Source organism: Bufo gargarizans, chromosome 2 (assembly GCF_014858855.1).
Source record: "Bufo gargarizans isolate SCDJY-AF-19 chromosome 2, ASM1485885v1, whole genome shotgun sequence".
Classification (NCBI taxonomy): domain Eukaryota; kingdom Metazoa; phylum Chordata; class Amphibia; order Anura; family Bufonidae; genus Bufo; species Bufo gargarizans.
Window position 1 is genome coordinate 338,315,527 of NC_058081.1, and position 16,835 is coordinate 338,332,361.

The window sequence follows — 16,835 nt, forward strand, 5'->3', positions numbered from 1 at the left end:
CTAAGGTCTATTTCTTTAAATCAAAACCTATTAGACTTCATTGATGATATGGGGTTTGGGTCCTCAGAATAATTTCCTCTCGTGGGTCCAAGGAACACCAGTTCCACCCTGCACATTTTATTCAAGGTCCTGCTTCCCTGTTTGCAGCAAAGGAGTGGCATAGAGGGTACCTCTCCTCAGATCCTAAATAGTCTTATCTTCCTTTACTATAATGGAAAGTAAACATACCAGTGCAGAGGTAGAAGAAAGAACTCAGGGGCCAAATGGATATTTACTTGGGCCTACAAACCATCATTCTACCATGACTTGTGTATACAGCCCTCCTTCTGATGAACCCTGTTCCATCTGAACCAATACATTCTACTTATCTTATGTATTGTATATGACATTGTATTTTGGTTATAAGCTGGAGACTACCTATCTGACAAAAGAGAAACCCAAACCTACTCCTGGGCATCATATATGCTATTTATTGATGTGATTGACTGATAAAAATGATCCTGTTCTTAGTTTGTGTACTTAAATTTGTTGCCTAGGCTTTTTATATTGATGGCCTATCTTCAGGTTTGACACCCCTCTGGTCAGCTGTTACCAGGTAGCCCCGCCTCCATAAACCATTGCCGGAATTGCACAATGCTTCTGTATGGAGCAGGTAACTGCAGCCATTATGCCCATTCACTTCAGTGGGAACTGTGCTGCAGTATCCAGCTCCGTCCACTATACAGTGGATGGAGCTGTTTAGTTCTGGCATCACATCTACTGCAGAACGGTGCATCAGGGAAGGCGTGGGCTGTCGGACTCCCATCAATCACATACTGATGGCCTAAACTGAGGATAAGCTATTAATAATAAAGTCCTTGAAACCCCTTTGATAAATGGTCTGCACATCTTGAAGTTAACACAGCAGGGCATTAAAGAGTAAGAGGAGAACTTACCTGTTTCACATTTAACACCTCTCCAGCCAACATTACATTGACAAGTCCCATCTCCAGTTATCCCTTCATTGCATTTTCCATTAAGACACGTACATTCTAAACACAAGAGCACGTCTGGTTTTAGCCTAAGACACATAACTGTACGCATGCAACACTAGTAAGATACTGATGTCTCTAGTTGCTATGCTTGCCAAATTGTGTGCTAGAGGTCTAAAGCAATTCTACACTAATTATAAAACTGGTCTCAGACACTCCCTAGTGGTTATTGTACACACTAAATAGACCAAGAGAGAGGAGTGGAGCAGCAATGTCATGTATGAAGAAGGCAGAGCTGAGGAGCAAGTATATTGGGTAAATAACTATGGCTGCTAGTTCTATTGTCAGGGCACACATCTTAAAAAGGAGCATGCAAAACAATTGTTCCAGTGTTGTCTGCTTGGAATTCCCCTCGTCTGCTGATAGATCACCTTGCTTAGGCTCCAAAAAATTAGATTTCATACTGAACAGATTTTCCCACTTCTCTGCTAGATTATCAATACTAATCTGACCCAATGTTGGATGTCCGTAAAACAGAAAAGCATATTGAATAGTACAAGAAGAATTATTCTTTTTACTGCACATCTGTACATTCTCTTTATCTTTCAGATGTGGGAGAAGTCAGTAAGGCACAGGATAAAAGAAGACTAGACAAGTGGAAACTGCTCCAAATTTATGCTAAAGGGACATACAGAATAATTGAACACAGCCTCCTAGACCTGTTAGACTGGGTTCACACAATATGTTGAATGTATACAACAAAGGTATACCTTAACGGATGCCTCATATGGATGCCATACAACAGCATCCGTTCACCATAGCGTTCCATTGTAAAGGAAAACATGCAGTAACGTATATGTTTATTTGCCAAACTCTGCAGGATGGAAAAGCGTGGAGTGCTACGCTTTTATATCCTTTTTTCACAACATACTGTATACATTAAAAGGATGGCAAAAATGATGTGGACCCAGTCTTAGACACTTTTCTCTGCCTTATCAAACCTCAGCATTAGCTATAAATTTGGAGCATTTTGCAACTCTTCTGAGCCGCCCCTTTTGTAGATAGGTTTGTATGCCTTCAGGTAACAAAAAGTTGATTTTTTATATAACTTTTTTATATCCATATAAACAATACAATGAGTACCTTGTCCACAGCGTATTCCATATTTGCCTTTAACACAGTTTTCACATGCAGTTCCAGTATATCCATCTTCACACTGGCACGCACCAGTGCCATTAACACCATCCATGCATATTCCATTTCCAAAACATGGATTTCCAGCTTTTCCAGGACAGGATAGACATTGCTGACCATAGAATCCTGAGCAACACTCTGGGGTCTGACCAAAAGATAATATGATTAGCAATTCCTATATATTTATAGTGATTCTTACAAGCAAAAATTTATAATATATATATATAATTTTTATTTATTTTTTACAAATACCAATATATATTCTATCTATCTATCTAGGGAGATTTATCAAAACTGGTGTTAAGGAAAATGACTCATTTGCCGATAGAAACCCTCAGATTCCAACATTCATTTTTCAGAACTCTCTTCAAAAATGAAATGACCAATCTAGACTATTTTTTATAGTCAACTACGCCAGTTTTCATTTGCACCAGTTTTGATAAATCTCCCCCCTATGTACACAGTCCCAAGATAAGCTACACTTACAATTACACTTTTAGCACACATGGACTGACATCCAATGAAGATGAATCTCTTCCCCATGCTGTATTTCGTGTATATACATGCCTTTATTGCACTGACCTGAAGATAAAAAAATGGTGAAAAGTTAATATTGATGACAAAGAAACTACGTATAATTACGTGTAGCGAAATGCTCTGCCAGTGAGCCTGACATCTCCTGTATCCTTACCATAGGCTGCATATTTACGCCACAGACCGGCGATAGCGTGCAGTCACCACATTTGCTCTACAAGAAAAATATATCACATTGAATTAGACAGGAATTACAACCTCATCTTACATTTCCAAATCTAAATGAGAATTTAAATATTAACGGATAATTTCTTAAGGGATCACTGCGGTTTTTACAAAGTTTGTCCCTTGTTGCCAAGAAGACTGATACAGTGAGGAAGATATATCAATCGTGGATTACGTCTTGATTTGCACCAGAATGTCTTTATGTATGACATACTAAACATAAGACTTTTTTAGACAAATTTAGATGTTAGATTTAGGTCTGCACATACTTTGCACCTGGTTTTGTTGCATCCCTATACAGTTTTTGATGCCTGTTTGGAAAAAATGATACAATCTCTAAGGTGGTATAGAAAGTGGTGTAAAATCAGGATAAAGCCCTATAGTACATTGTGTATTGTATCACATCTTACCTTCACCATGTGTAAAACAACATCGCATATTTAGACACATTTAATAATCCAAATTTTAAAGGGAAACTGTCACCTCAAAAATGCATCTACACCCACCAGCAGTCCCTCAAAGTAGCCCGCAGCCTGTTAATAATGATATGCTTCATCCTGTTGTCCGATGCTGCGTAAGTTAAAAAAAACACAGTTTTATTCTCCATTAGCGCTATAGTGCCGGCCTCCTTGCTTCAAGTCAAGGTAACCACGCCCCCTAACCGTCCCCTCTTGCCTGAGTGACAGCCTGCAGTGCGGCTGCGATTCACCAAGTCTCGCGCATGCACATTGCGCCGCTGAAACTCGGCTAACAGCGGCAACAGGAGATGGGATAGCGCAATACTACAGAGCGCACTGCTCATGCGCGAGACTTGGGGAATCGCGGCCACATTGCAGGCTGGCAAGAGGGAACGGTTAGGGGGCGTGGTTACCTTGACTTGACTTGAAGCAAGGAGGCCGCTGGCCCTTTGACTTCAAGCTGGTCGACACTATAACGGTGATGAAGAATAAAACTGCGTTTTTTGAACTTACGCGGCATCGGACAACAGGATGCAATATATGATTATTAACAGGCTGCGAGCTACTATGAGGTACTGCTTGCGGGTGTAGATGCATTTTGGAGGTGACAGGTTCCCTTTAAATTTGGCTCAAACTAAAAATAGTATAGGTACAGTACCATAGGCCCATGGTCAGGCTGGTCATCACAGCATCAAGTCCTGGCGATGCTGTGAGTTTGGGTCAGAGGAGAAGTGTTTGGTCTAGGAAATGCAGCCATCAGGGGTGGATTGGCCATAGACCTTACAGGGAAATTTCCCAGTGGGCCGATGCCCAGGGGGCCGCCTGGGCATTCCTTACTGCCGGCTAGTGGAACTTTTTGGGGATGTATTTTGTGATGGACTGTGGTATTTGGCTCTCTTGGGGTAGTATAATGTGCCGCAATAATGTATTGCTGGCCCTGCCTTCCATTAATTTGGACCCAAGTACAAAACGGGGCCACTTTTAGTATTTTTTTCCAGGGCCACTTTAAGTTCCCAGTCCGCCCCTGGCAGCCATCACATGGAGTTTCTTTCTTGGAATGAACACATTTGTGTGAATCTGTCCTAAAGGGGTTTTACATAGATAAACCTTAATTTTTTATATACTGATGCAACTTTCTAATTTGCTTTGTGCTTCAGTAGCTCAGCATTTTCAAGATCTCTAAATCCTGATACAGCGTATCGGCATTTCTTCTTTTGTAACAAGTCATGCCTTGCTATGAGAAAATAGTGAAGAATTGAAACACAAAGTGATTGATAGGCTGCGCATAAGTGTATACACAATGTGCGACAATTACTGTCCAGCGAGGTGGGAGAGATGGGGGCAGTGTTTCTCATAAATACTTTTGGCTTAAACTAAGAGACCAGTGTATACTTTCATAATTGCTGGTAGCAAAACAGTAGAATATTTTTTGTGCTGTTTTGGCTATTACTAGTATTGACCTATGCTAATAATATTACCTTAGGGCTCTTTCACACCTGCGTTATAGTCTTCCGGCATAGAGTTCCGTCGTCGGGGCTCTATGCCGGAAGAATACTGATCAGGATTTTCCTAATGCATTCTGAATGGACAGTCCGTCCTTCAGGATGCATCAGGATGTCTTCAGTTCCGGAACGGAACGTTTTTTGGCCGCAGCAAATAGCGCAGCATGCTGCGCTTTTTGCTCCGGCCAAAAATCCGGAACACTTGCCGCAAGGCCGGATCCGGAATGAATGCCCATTGAAAGGCATTGATCCGGATCCGGCCTTAAGCTAAACGTCGTTTCGGCGCATTGCCGGATGCGACGTTTAGCTTTTTCTGAATGGTTACCATGGCTGCCGGGACGCTAAAGTCCTGGCAGCCATGGTAAAGTGCAGTGGGGAGCGGGGAGCAGCATACTTACCGTCCGTGCGGCTCCCGGGGCGCTCCAGAGTGACGTCAGGGCGCCCCAAGCGCATGGATCACGTGATCGCATGTACACGCCATCCATGCGCCTGGGGCGCCCTGACGTCACTCTGGAGCACCCCGGGAGCCGCATGGATGGTAAGTATGCTGCTCCCCCGCTCCCCACTACTACTATGGCAACCAGGACTTTAATAGCGTCCTGGGTGCCATAGTAACACTGAAAGCATTTTGAAGACGGATCCGTCTTCAAATGCTTTCAGTACACTTGCGTTTTTCCGGATCCGGCGTGTAATTCCGGCAAGTGGAGTACACGCCGGATCCGGACAACGCAAGTGTGAAAGAGGCCTTACATAAGGCATATTGAGCTGACAGATCCGATGTGTCATCAGAAAATTATCTATTGTTTAAATCTTGTTTTATGTTAAACATATTTTTATTTTCATGTCAATATCTATATTTAATAAAAAACATAAAACCTGCAGTTTTCACACTGGCCACTAAGCCTACTAATGGTCACCACTTCTTGTTCTGTACAGATCACTTATTCTGCAGTTATCTGCTTATCAATACAGGTAGAATTAAAACAACAGATATCACCTATATATACCACAGGATGCGCCATGCACACTAAGGCTACTTTCACACTCGTGTTTACATTTACCCGTTATTGAGATCCGGCAGAGGATCTTAATACCGGATAAAAACGCTTCCATTTTATCCCCATTCATTGTCAATGGGGACAAAACGTAACTGTACAGAACGGAGTGATCCAAAATGCATTCCGTTCCATTTGGTTGCTTTACCAGACCGGAGAGCAAAGCGCTGCAAGCAGTGGTTATCTTTCCGTTGTGGGATGTAGAGCAAAACGGATCTGGCATGTCCCAGAATGCAAGTAAAAAAAATATGTACGGGGTTAAATACAAATAGCTGTGTTTAATGTTTCAGTATTTGGTTTGTCATTTTTATGGTGACAATGGAGCTGTAAACCGTCGCTGGCGTGATATATATTCATCTATTTTTATTAGTACCAAGACCAGACAGTTATTACGAGGTGACAATGAGAAAGTCCAGCTGTATGCATATTTCCTTTCCTTAAGATTAAAGGAGTCTTCCTAGCTGATCCGTTAGTCACAAGGTAAAGTATGTAAACTAGCTCTGTGTCTGTTCTCACTAATGCTGTACCTGGATTATATCTTCAGTCTGAGGCATAAAGCGAATGACAAATATTTTGCATTGTGAATATCAGCAAGCATGACGGTGACAGCCATGTTCCTGCCAGAAGCGTATAACTGACTGTCGGAAACAGCCAGGAAAATGCAATTAGCTATGGTAGTTAGTGGTATGGTGCAAAGCAGGAGAACAGTGCAGTACTTGGGCATACATTCTGTATGTGCCACCTGTGTGTGTGTCTTTATTGTAAAAGCTAGCATTACCAGAGCAACAGTGGTGTCATTCATGTCACATCTGTTCTTCTGAATTTCCAAAACTTTGCCCAAGCCATGAATGACTCCTTTGTCAGTTGCCGCGTTTGTGTAGTTTATTGGTGCATCATTAACGTAAACCTGGAAGAAGAAATGAAGGTTCAGTATTATGGAACACAATCTTTCACATTTAGCAACATCATTTTATATTTAGTCTGAATTAGTAAATATGTGCATTCTTCATAAAAGAACAATATACAAAGAGGTAACTAGTAGCAGCACACTATATGCGGACGATCTGCTCTCCTGAATGTAGATGCCCAGCAGCATAGGTAGGTTTAGAGTAGGTCTTGCCTGACTGGAGACCACCTTGGCGCTGGTAGGCGGGCACAGATGTGTTTTGATAAAAATATATTAGCTGAGAGTCTCAGATTTTATCACATCAGAGTGAGGGCTCATATACTATAGAATGTATGCATCTATTGTGTTAGTGCATTATTTTCTGTCATTTTTCTTTTATAAATGTAGCCATGCACATCCACATATTCATTTATTACATCGTGCAGGATGTTTTGTATCTTTTTCTGTGATTTTAGATTTTATCCCTAAACAATCTGACCTTGTCATCTTATACAGTTTTATGGCAAATTAGCTGTATGATTTTGCAACTAAGGTGTGGTGCAAAGCGAAAGTATTTAACCTTAAATTACTCATATACAGTCAGGTCCATAAATATTGGGACATCAACACAATTGTAACATTTTTGGCTCTATACACCACCACAATGGATTTGAAATGAAATGAACAAGATGTGCTTTAACTGCAGACCTTCAGTTTTACTTTGAGGGTACTTACATCCAAATCAGGTGAACTGTGTAGGAATTACAACAGTTTGCATATGTGACTCCTACTTGTTAAGGAACCAAAAGTAATGGAACAATTGGCTTCTCATCTGTTCCATGGCCAGGTGTGTGTTATACCCTCATTATCCCAATTACAATGAGCAGATAAAAGGTCCAGAGTTAATTTCAAGTGTGCTATTTGCATTTGGAATCTGTTGCGGTCTACTCCCAAGATGAGATCCAAAGAGCTATCAGTGAAGCAAGCCATCATTAGGCTGAAAAAAACAAACCCATCAGAGAGATAGCAAAAACATTAGGTGTGGCCAAAACAACTGTTTGGAACATTCTTAAAAAGAAGGAACGCACCGGTGAGCTCAGCAACACCAAAAGACCTGGAAGATCACGGAAAACAACTGTGGTGGATGACCGAAGAATTATTTCCCTGGTGAAGAAAACACCCTTCACAATAGTTGGCCAGATCAAGAACACTCTCCAGGAGGTATGTGTATGTGTGTCAAAGTCAACAATCAAGAGAAGACTTCACCAGAGTGAATACAGAGGGTTCACCACAAGATGTAAACCATTGGGGAGCCTCAAAAACAGGAAGGACAGATTAGAGTTTGCCAAACGACATCTAAAAAAAGCCTTCACAGTTCTGGAACAACATCCTATGGACAGATGAGACCAAGATCAACTTGTACCAGAGTGATGGGAAGAGAAGAGTATGGAGAAGGAAAGGAACTGCTCATGATCCTAAGCATACCACCTCATCAGTGAAGCCTGGTGGTGGTAGTGTCATGGCGTGGGCATATATTGCTGCCAATGGAACTGGTTCTCTTGTATTTATTGATGATGTGACTGTTGACAAAAGCAGCAGGATGAATTTTGAAGTGTTCTGAAGCAATATTATCTGCTCATATTGAGCCAAATGCTTCAGAACTCATTGGACGGCGCTTCACAGTGCAGATGGACAATGACCCAAAGCATACTGCAAAAGCAACCAAAGAGTTTTTTAAGGGAAAGAAGTGGAATGTTATGCAATGGCCAAGTCAATCACCTGACCTGAATCCGATTGAGCATGCATTTCACTTGCTGAAGACAAAACTGAAGGGTAAGTGCCCCAAGATCAAGCAGGAATGAAGATAGTTGCAGTAGAGGCCTGGCAGAGCATCACCAGGGATGAAACCCAGCGTCTGGTGATGTCTATGCGTTCCAGACTTCAGGCTGTAATTGACTGCAAAGGATTTGTAACCAAGTATTAAAAAGTAAAAGTTTGATTTATGATTATTATTCTGTCCCATTACTTTTGGTTCCTTAACAAGTAGGAGGCACATATGCAAACTGTTGTAATTCCTACACCGTTCACCTGATTTGGATGTAAATGTGTCATGGTCTTACCTTCTTGCCGTCCTCCTTCGTTTGACATGTGCTGGCGGCCATCTTGGTTTCTGGGTTTCTTGTAGCCTCCCACCCTGCGGCTTCTCCTTCCCACTGGGAGGAGCTGGATGCCTAGCTCATATATATAGGAGGTCTGTGGCTTCAGTTCCTTGCTTGGTCCTCCTGTGTTCACATGCTTCTAAGACTGCTGCTGCTTCTGGTTCCTGATCCTGGCCTCGTCTGAATACCCCGCTGGTTCCTGATCCTGGCTTCGTCTGACTACCCTGCTGGTTCCTGATCCAGGCTTCGTCTGACTACCCTTCTGGTTCCTGACCTGGCTACGCAAGACCCTGCTTCGGTTTAGCCATCCGTTTGGACTTTTGCTTACAGCTTGATTTCAATAAAGCCTTCTTATTTCCACTTATCTCTTGTTGTACGTCTGGTTCATGGTTCCATGACATTAGGACCAAGCCATGAATTCTGACGGTACAGGGCCATCCTCGCTACCTACGCTGATTGCCAGACTTGATCAGCAGGATCACCTGTTGGGTCGGTTCGCTGTGGCGTTGCAAACCCTGCTTGAACTCACGGCTCATTTCGCTTCCGTTGCCGATGGGTCGGTTGTCGCTCCTGGGCCCGCTCCTACTGCCGCTCCGGTTGTTGCGCCAGAGTCTACCCTGACACCTGTTGCTGCGCCTGCGGTGTCTCGGGGTATGACCGGTTCTGCCCCCCTTCCACAGCGCTTTGGGGGAGAGCCAACTCAGTGCCGAGGTTTCCTTAACCAGGTGGGCATTTATTTCGAGTTGCTGCCACATGCCTTTCCTACTGAGAGATCAAAGGTGGGCTTCTTGATCTCGCTGCTCTCGGACAAGGCCTTGGCCTGGGCCAGCCCTTTATGGGAGAACAACAATCCGGTGGTTGCCGAGTTTTCCGGTTTTGTTGCTTCTCTTCAGAAGGTATTCGATGTGCCGGCTCGTGCTGCCTCTGCTGCGAAGCTCCTTATGTCCATCAGACAGGGTTCACGATCCGTAGCTGAATACGCCATTGAGTTTCGTACCCTGGCAGCAGAGGTGGGCTGGAATAATGAGGCTCTGGTCGCTGCTTTCTCTCATGGTCTCTCGGATGCCTTGAAGGATGAGGTTGCAGCTAAGGACCTACCAGTGGAGCTCGAGTCTCTTATTTCTTTCCTGATTTTGATTGACACCAGACTCAGGGAGAGACCTTCCTTTAATGAGAGCCTGCGGAGGTCTTCTAACAGATTGGCGCCTACGTTTGCTGTCCCACCCGTGCCTCCCTCTCCTCCCACGCCTCCTGGGGATGACTTGTCTGGGGGTGAACCCATGCAGCTGGGGTTTGCTCGCCTGTCCGAGGGGGAGAGGGTACTCCGGAGACGCGAGGGCCGATGCATGTACTGTGGTCTCGGTGGGCATTTTCGGTTGGCATGTCCGAACCGTCCGGGAAACGCTCGCACCTGAGATCCTGTCGGGGGCAGATCTTGGGTGGAGTCTCCTCGTCCCCGGTTTCCCGTGTTGACAAACCACTGATCACTGTTGTCCTCTCCTGGGTCGGGGGCTCGGTGACGACCCAGGCGTTGGTGGACTCTGGTGCTGGTGGTTTGTTCATTGATAGTGTGTTCGCTGCCGCCAATTCCATTCCTCTGCAGCCTCGAGGTTCCCCACTGGCTCTTGAGGCGATAGACGGTAGACCCCTTCTGCCGCCACACGTGACTCATGAGACCCTTCCAGTGGGGATAGCCATTGGTGCCGTTCACAGAGAGTCGGTCTGTCTCCAGGTTATTTCGTCTCCACACTACTCGGTGGTCTTGGGGTACCCCTGGCTCCAGAAGCATAATCCGACTTTCGATTGGAGATCGGCCGAGATCCTCTCGTGGTCACCGCAGTGTGGGGCTAGTTGCATCCATGGGCCTGTCAAGTTGCTGTGTACTTCCTCGGACTCTCTGTTGCCTCCTGAATACGAAGAGTACCGGGATGTATTCGATAAGGTGCGCGCGGTTGCCCTACCTCCGCACCGCCCATACGATTGTGCCATAGAGTTACAATCTGGTGCCGTTCCTCCTCGTGGCAAAGTCTATCCACTGTCGGTAGCGGAGAATGAGGCCATGGAGGAGTACGTGAGGGAGGCGCTTTCATGCGGACACATTCGCAAATCCTCGTCCCCGGCAGGGGCTGGATTTTTCTTTGTGAAAAAGAAGGGCGGTGAGTTGAGGCCTTGCATCGATTACAGGGGTCTCAATCGCATCACGATCAAGAACGCTTACCCGATACCCTTGATTTCCGAGCTGTTCGATCGCCTCAAAGGGGCCACGGTCTTTACCAAACTCGACCTGAGGGCGGCATATAACCTGGTAAGGATCAAGGCGGGCGATGAGTGGAAGACCGCGTTTAACACCAGGACCGGTCATTATGAATCCTTGGTTATGCCCTTTGGGTTGTGCAATGCGCCCGCAGTCTTCCAGGAATTCATCAACGATGTTTTCCGTGACCTGTTGCAGCAGTGTGTGGTGGTCTATTTGGATGACATCTTGGTATATTCTGAATCCATGGAGGCCCACATTATGGATGTCAGACGAGTGTTGCAACGGTTACGAGAGAACAGGCTGTTCAGTAAGCTTGAGAAATGCGAATTTCACCGATCCCAGGTAACCTTCTTAGGTTAAATCATTTCCGCTGAGGGGTTCTCCATGGATCCTGAGAAGGTTTCGGCTGTCTTACAGTGGCCCCAGCCCAGTGGTCTCCGTGCCCTGCAGCGCTTTTTGGGCTTCGCCAATTATTATCGGAAGTTCATCAGGGACTTTTCTATGCTAGCCAAGCCTCTCACGGATCTGACCAGGAAGGGCAGTAATTTCCAGGTCTGGCCGCTCGATGCCATCCAAGCTTTTGAGGCTCTAAAGTCCGCCTTTGTGTCGGCTCCGATTCTGTCGCATCCCAACCCTGGGTTGCCCTTTGTCCTCGAGGTGGACGCGTCTGAGACGGGAGTAGGCGCCCTTCTGTCTCAGCGTAGAACACCAGAGGGTCCTCTGCTTCCTTGTGGGTTTTACTCCCGGAAACTGTCTTCCGCGGAGTGCAACTATCAGATTGGTGACAGGGAGTTATTGGCCATCGTGCAGGCCCTTAAAGAATGGAGGCACTTGCTCGAGGGTTCGGTGGTTCCGGTTCTCATCCTGACGGACCACAAGAATCTGACCTACCTTTCTGAGGCCAAGAGATTGACACCACGTCAGGCCAGATGGGCTCTGTTCTTGTCACGTTTTAATTACGTGGTCTCCTACCTACCCGGTTCCAAGAACATCAGAGCGGATGCCTTATCACGGCAGTACTCCGAGCTGTCCGGGGAGGAGTCGATTCCGACTTTGGTCATACCTCCGAATCAGATCCTGGCCGCCATTCGCACCAGCCTGACCTCTCCCCTGGGTGAGCAGATTTTGGCGGCTCAATCTGGTGCTCCCTCTGGGAGACCCAACGACAGATGTTTTGTGCCTGAGGAGTTGCGCACTCGGTTGTTGCGAACCTACCATAACTCCAAGGCCGCGGGGCATCCTGGAAAGAATCAGCTGTCCTGGGCTGTTTCACGTCTGTTCTGGTGGCCTTCTCTACGTTCCGACATCGCCGCATATGTAGCGGCATGCTCCGTTTGTGCCCAGAGTAAGTCCCCTCGGCACCTTCCGTTGGGCCTTTTGCAACCCATAGCCACCGGGGAGCGCCCATGGTCACACCTGGGGATGGATTTCATTGTGGACCTCCCTGCATCCCGAGGCCATACGGTCATTCTCATGATTGTGGATCGGTTTTCCAAAATGTGCCACTGTGTTCCTCTCAAGAAGTTACCCTCTGCACAAGAGTTGGCCACGATTTTCGCCAGGGAGGTCTTCCGGTTGCACGGTTTGCCCAAGGAGATTGTGTCGGATCGGGGGAGTCAGTTTGTGTCCAGGTTCTGGCGCGCCTTTTGTTCCCAGTTGGGGATTCATCTCTCTTTCTCCTCGGCCTACCACCCTCAGTCCAATGGGGCCGCAGAACGATCCAATCAGGCCTTGGAGCAATTCCTTCGTTGTTATGTCTCCGATCACCAAGACAATTGGGTTGACCTCCTGCCTTGGGCTGAGTTTGCCAGGAACACGGCGGTGAACTCTTCCTCTGGGACGTCTCCCTTCATGGCCAATTATGGGTTCCAACCTGCCGTGTTACCGGAGGTATTCTCTCCCCAGGATATTCCGGCTGTGGAGGATCACCTTTCCGTCCTACGTGCTTCTTGGGTACAGATCCAGAGGTCCCTTGAGGTCTCTGCGCAGCGCCAGAGACTCCAGGCTGATCGCAGACGAGCGCCCGCTCCTTCCTACCAGGTCGGAGACCGTGTATGGTTGTCCACCCGCAACCTCAACCTTCGAGTGCCCACTCCCAAGTTGGCGCCTCGCTTTGTTGGTCCCTTCCGAGTGCTTCGCAGGGTAAACCCGGTAGCCTATGCCCTTGCGCTTCCTCCTGGCATGCGGATCTCCAACGTGTTTCATGTCTCCCTGTTGAAGCCAATAGGTGTGTAATCGTTTCACTTCCTCGGTTCCTCGGCCTCGTCCGGTCCAAGTGGGCAATCGTGAGGAGTATGAGGTGAGCAATATCCTGGACTCACGCCTGGTCCGCGGTCGGTTGCAGTTTTTGGTCCATTGGCGTGGTTATGGTCCAGAGGAGCGTTCCTGGGTTCCCTCCACAGATGTCCATGCTCCTGCTTTGCTCCGAGCCTTCCACGCACGCTTCCCTCAGAAACCGTTCCTTACTCCGCGGAGGAGGGGCCCTTGAGGGGGAGGTACTGTCATGGTCTTACCTTCTTGCCGTCCTCCTTCGTTTGACATGTGCTGGCGGCCATCTTGGTTTCTGGGTTTCTTGTAGCCTCCCACCCTGCGGCTTCTCCTTCCCACTGGGAGGAGCTGGATGCCTAGCTCATATATATAGGAGGTCTGTGGCTTCAGTTCCTTGCTTGGTCCTCCTGTGTTCACATGCTTCTAAGACTGCTGCTGCTTCTGGTTCCTGATCCTGGCCTCGTCTGACTACCCCGCTGGTTCCTGATCCTGGCTTCGTCTGACTACCCTGCTGGTTCCTGATCCAGGCTTCGTCTGACTACCCTTCTGGTTCCTGACCTCTGGCTACGCAAGACCCTGCTTCGGTTTAGCCATCCGTTTGGACTTTTGCTTACAGCTTGATTTCAATAAAGCCTTCTTATTTCCACTTATCTCTTGTTGTACGTCTGGTTCATGGTTCCATGACAAAATGCCCTCAAATTAAAGCTGACAGTCTGCAGTTAAAGCACATCTTGTTTGTTTTATTTCAAATACATTGTGGTGGTGTATAGAGCCAAAAATGTTAGAATTGTGTTGATGTCCCAATATTTATAGACCTGACTGTAACACTATGCTACCAGAAAAATGGAAATGCAGTCCATGTATGTATGTATATACTAAGCAGATGACCTTGGATGCATAAAAGTATATTAAAGGGGTTGTAAAGCAGTATCACACTTTCATATGGCTCACAGAAGTAAAAAGAAGCCATATTTACCCTCCCCAATCCTCCATCATCCCACTCTCATTTACCACCCCGCCCCTACGGCCAGTGTTTGGCTGATCAGGCCTATCCTTGTATTTCTAGCATGTCAAACTGGGAAGAGGTAGTGGGGAGCTGTGGGGACTAGAGCAGGGGTGGAATGGCAGCAGGGAGGGATCAGTGAGGGTATGTTTTTTTTTAAGACACTGTGAGCCATATATATATATATATATATATATATATAAACTGATAAAATGTATATGAAAATAAATATATTGTGGGTAAACGTGGACTTATCTGAATCTTAACATGTATTTTGTATACATGGGTACAGACCTAGATAAAAGTATTTCTGCCTTTGCTGTGATCTAATAGGTGGTGGTGTTCTTTTAATCAGTGCAGTACTGCATATATCTGGAGCCTGCTCTCTCTGAATTGATTTCAGGTCGGCTGGCACAAACAGAGATATCATTATAGAGCAGGGTTCTATATAAAATAAAAGGTCACCTTGCTGTGGTAGATGGGCACAAATGATTTTGGTCAAAAAATATTTGCTAGGTACCTCATATTCATATATATATATATATATATATATATATATATATAGATATATATAGTGTATAGCATTAGTTTACATATTGTGTGTTTGCATTGTACTGTATTCAGTTTTGTATTTTTAGCCATGGCAGTGCGTATCTATGCATTTATTTCAATTTACAGGATGTGCTGACTAAATGTTTTTGGAAATGTGGTTGCCTACATCTTAGCCATACAATCTTAATAAAGCCATCTTTGGCAGGGGCTCTTTTTAATTAGTGCAGTATATAGCTGGAGCCTGCTTTCCTTGAAGTCATTTGAGGTCTATTGGCACAAGGAGAGGTATCATATAAAGTAGGTTCAGTATATATGTGGAGCCTGCCTGTTGGCAAAAATAAAGGTATCATTATAAAGTAGGATCCCTTCTCATAGTGTCACCTTGTCATGGTAGATGGGCACACATTTTTTTGTTCAAAATATATATTGAATACAGCATTAGCTCATATGTTATATATGTTTGTAGAGTGCTGTTGCATTGTGTTTAGTTGTTCTTAAGAAGAATATACTAAATATAGATGAGGTGGGTAACTTTATAAAAATCTGTTAATTTAGTTAGTTTCAATCTGTTAATGTAGGTTACTTTATTTTCTAGATTCCAGCCACCCTCTCTATTTATTTCACCCAATTACAGTTTTTTTTTCTATTGCCAAGAAAACTTTGATGCTGATTTTACAAGTAAAGTTCTTTAAAGAAAAAAATCTGTGATTTGTGTCTGTACCTGGCCATTATGCATAAAAAATCCAACTTGAAATGAGATGCCCAGCATTGTTTTTCGATGCATGCCTTCAAGCATATTGTTTTTCATTAGCTGTTGTCCCAGTATGATATGATATTTGATTGTATCTTCATCCTGAAAATGATTACAAACACTTTTTACTACAGAGGTTTTTATATCCGGCATGACACCTAAACATGTACCTAAAACACATAAAATAAAACTGCAGTCAAGGTGTGCACCTATTCTGGACTTCTCCTTCCTTTAGTTTATGACACAAGTCATATTGGTTCCTAGTCAACTCTTCCTGCTCAATGTAGAAACATACCTAAATGATTCTATACCTGGAACCTATTGCTATGTGCTGTGTTACAGTAAGTACAATTTTGCAAACTTTACAAAATATTGTATACAAGCCCAAAGTGATTGCCTATTTGAGATATAGGAATGCATACACTTTAAATGTCATTAAAAAAGTTGCACCATGAAAAATATTCCAAATTTTTCAAACCAGCTTCTGGATCTGAATACTTTTGTAATTAATTGTATTAACAAATTTAGTGCAGCCACTGAGTTCAATCATTTTTTTTTATCTGTATAGCGCCACCTGCTGTTTGTTCTTTTTCTTATTTCTCCAACCACCTCAATAGCACCGCTGAGGTGGTCACACAGCCTCTAACCACCATCAGCCAGCTATTATTTTAGAAGCTGTGAAAATTAGAGGGAGAGAGCTGCAGCAGAAAGGATACACCCACAGAGCAGTGATAGGGAGAGAGCTACAGCAGAAAGGATACACCCACAGAGCAGTGATAGGGAGAGAGCTACATCAGAAAGCACACTCCCTCTAAGAAAGGACATGGCCCAGGTCTACCAGCCTAAAAACAAACTAGAAGAGCAACTGGAGCAATGAATGGAGAGATCTATAGATCTATATGAGGTACAGGGCTGGTTCTAGCTTTGTCAAAAAGAGATTGTTATATACTACATGATGTCTGATTTTGATGTTTTACACTATCATAGGATAACTCCTTTAACCACCTCCGGACCGCCTAA

At 45.0% G+C, this 16,835-nt stretch overlaps 1 protein-coding gene across 1 annotated transcript in view; it reads right to left on the minus strand.

The window, feature by feature from the left end:
• The window catches only part of STAB2 (stabilin 2), a 165,242-nt gene that overhangs the window by 55,418 nt on the left and 92,989 nt on the right, over positions 1 to 16,835 (minus strand). Inside the window, exons 34-39 of the mRNA XM_044280594.1 lie at positions 15,786 to 15,917; positions 6,718 to 6,846; positions 2,857 to 2,913; positions 2,652 to 2,747; positions 2,115 to 2,310; positions 936 to 1,031 (exon numbers count right to left, since the gene is read on the minus strand). Of these exons, the coding sequence (XP_044136529.1) occupies positions 936 to 1,031; positions 2,115 to 2,310; positions 2,652 to 2,747; positions 2,857 to 2,913; positions 6,718 to 6,846; positions 15,786 to 15,917 (706 nt within the window). The remainder of the gene's footprint in view (positions 1 to 935; positions 1,032 to 2,114; positions 2,311 to 2,651; positions 2,748 to 2,856; positions 2,914 to 6,717; positions 6,847 to 15,785; positions 15,918 to 16,835) is intronic.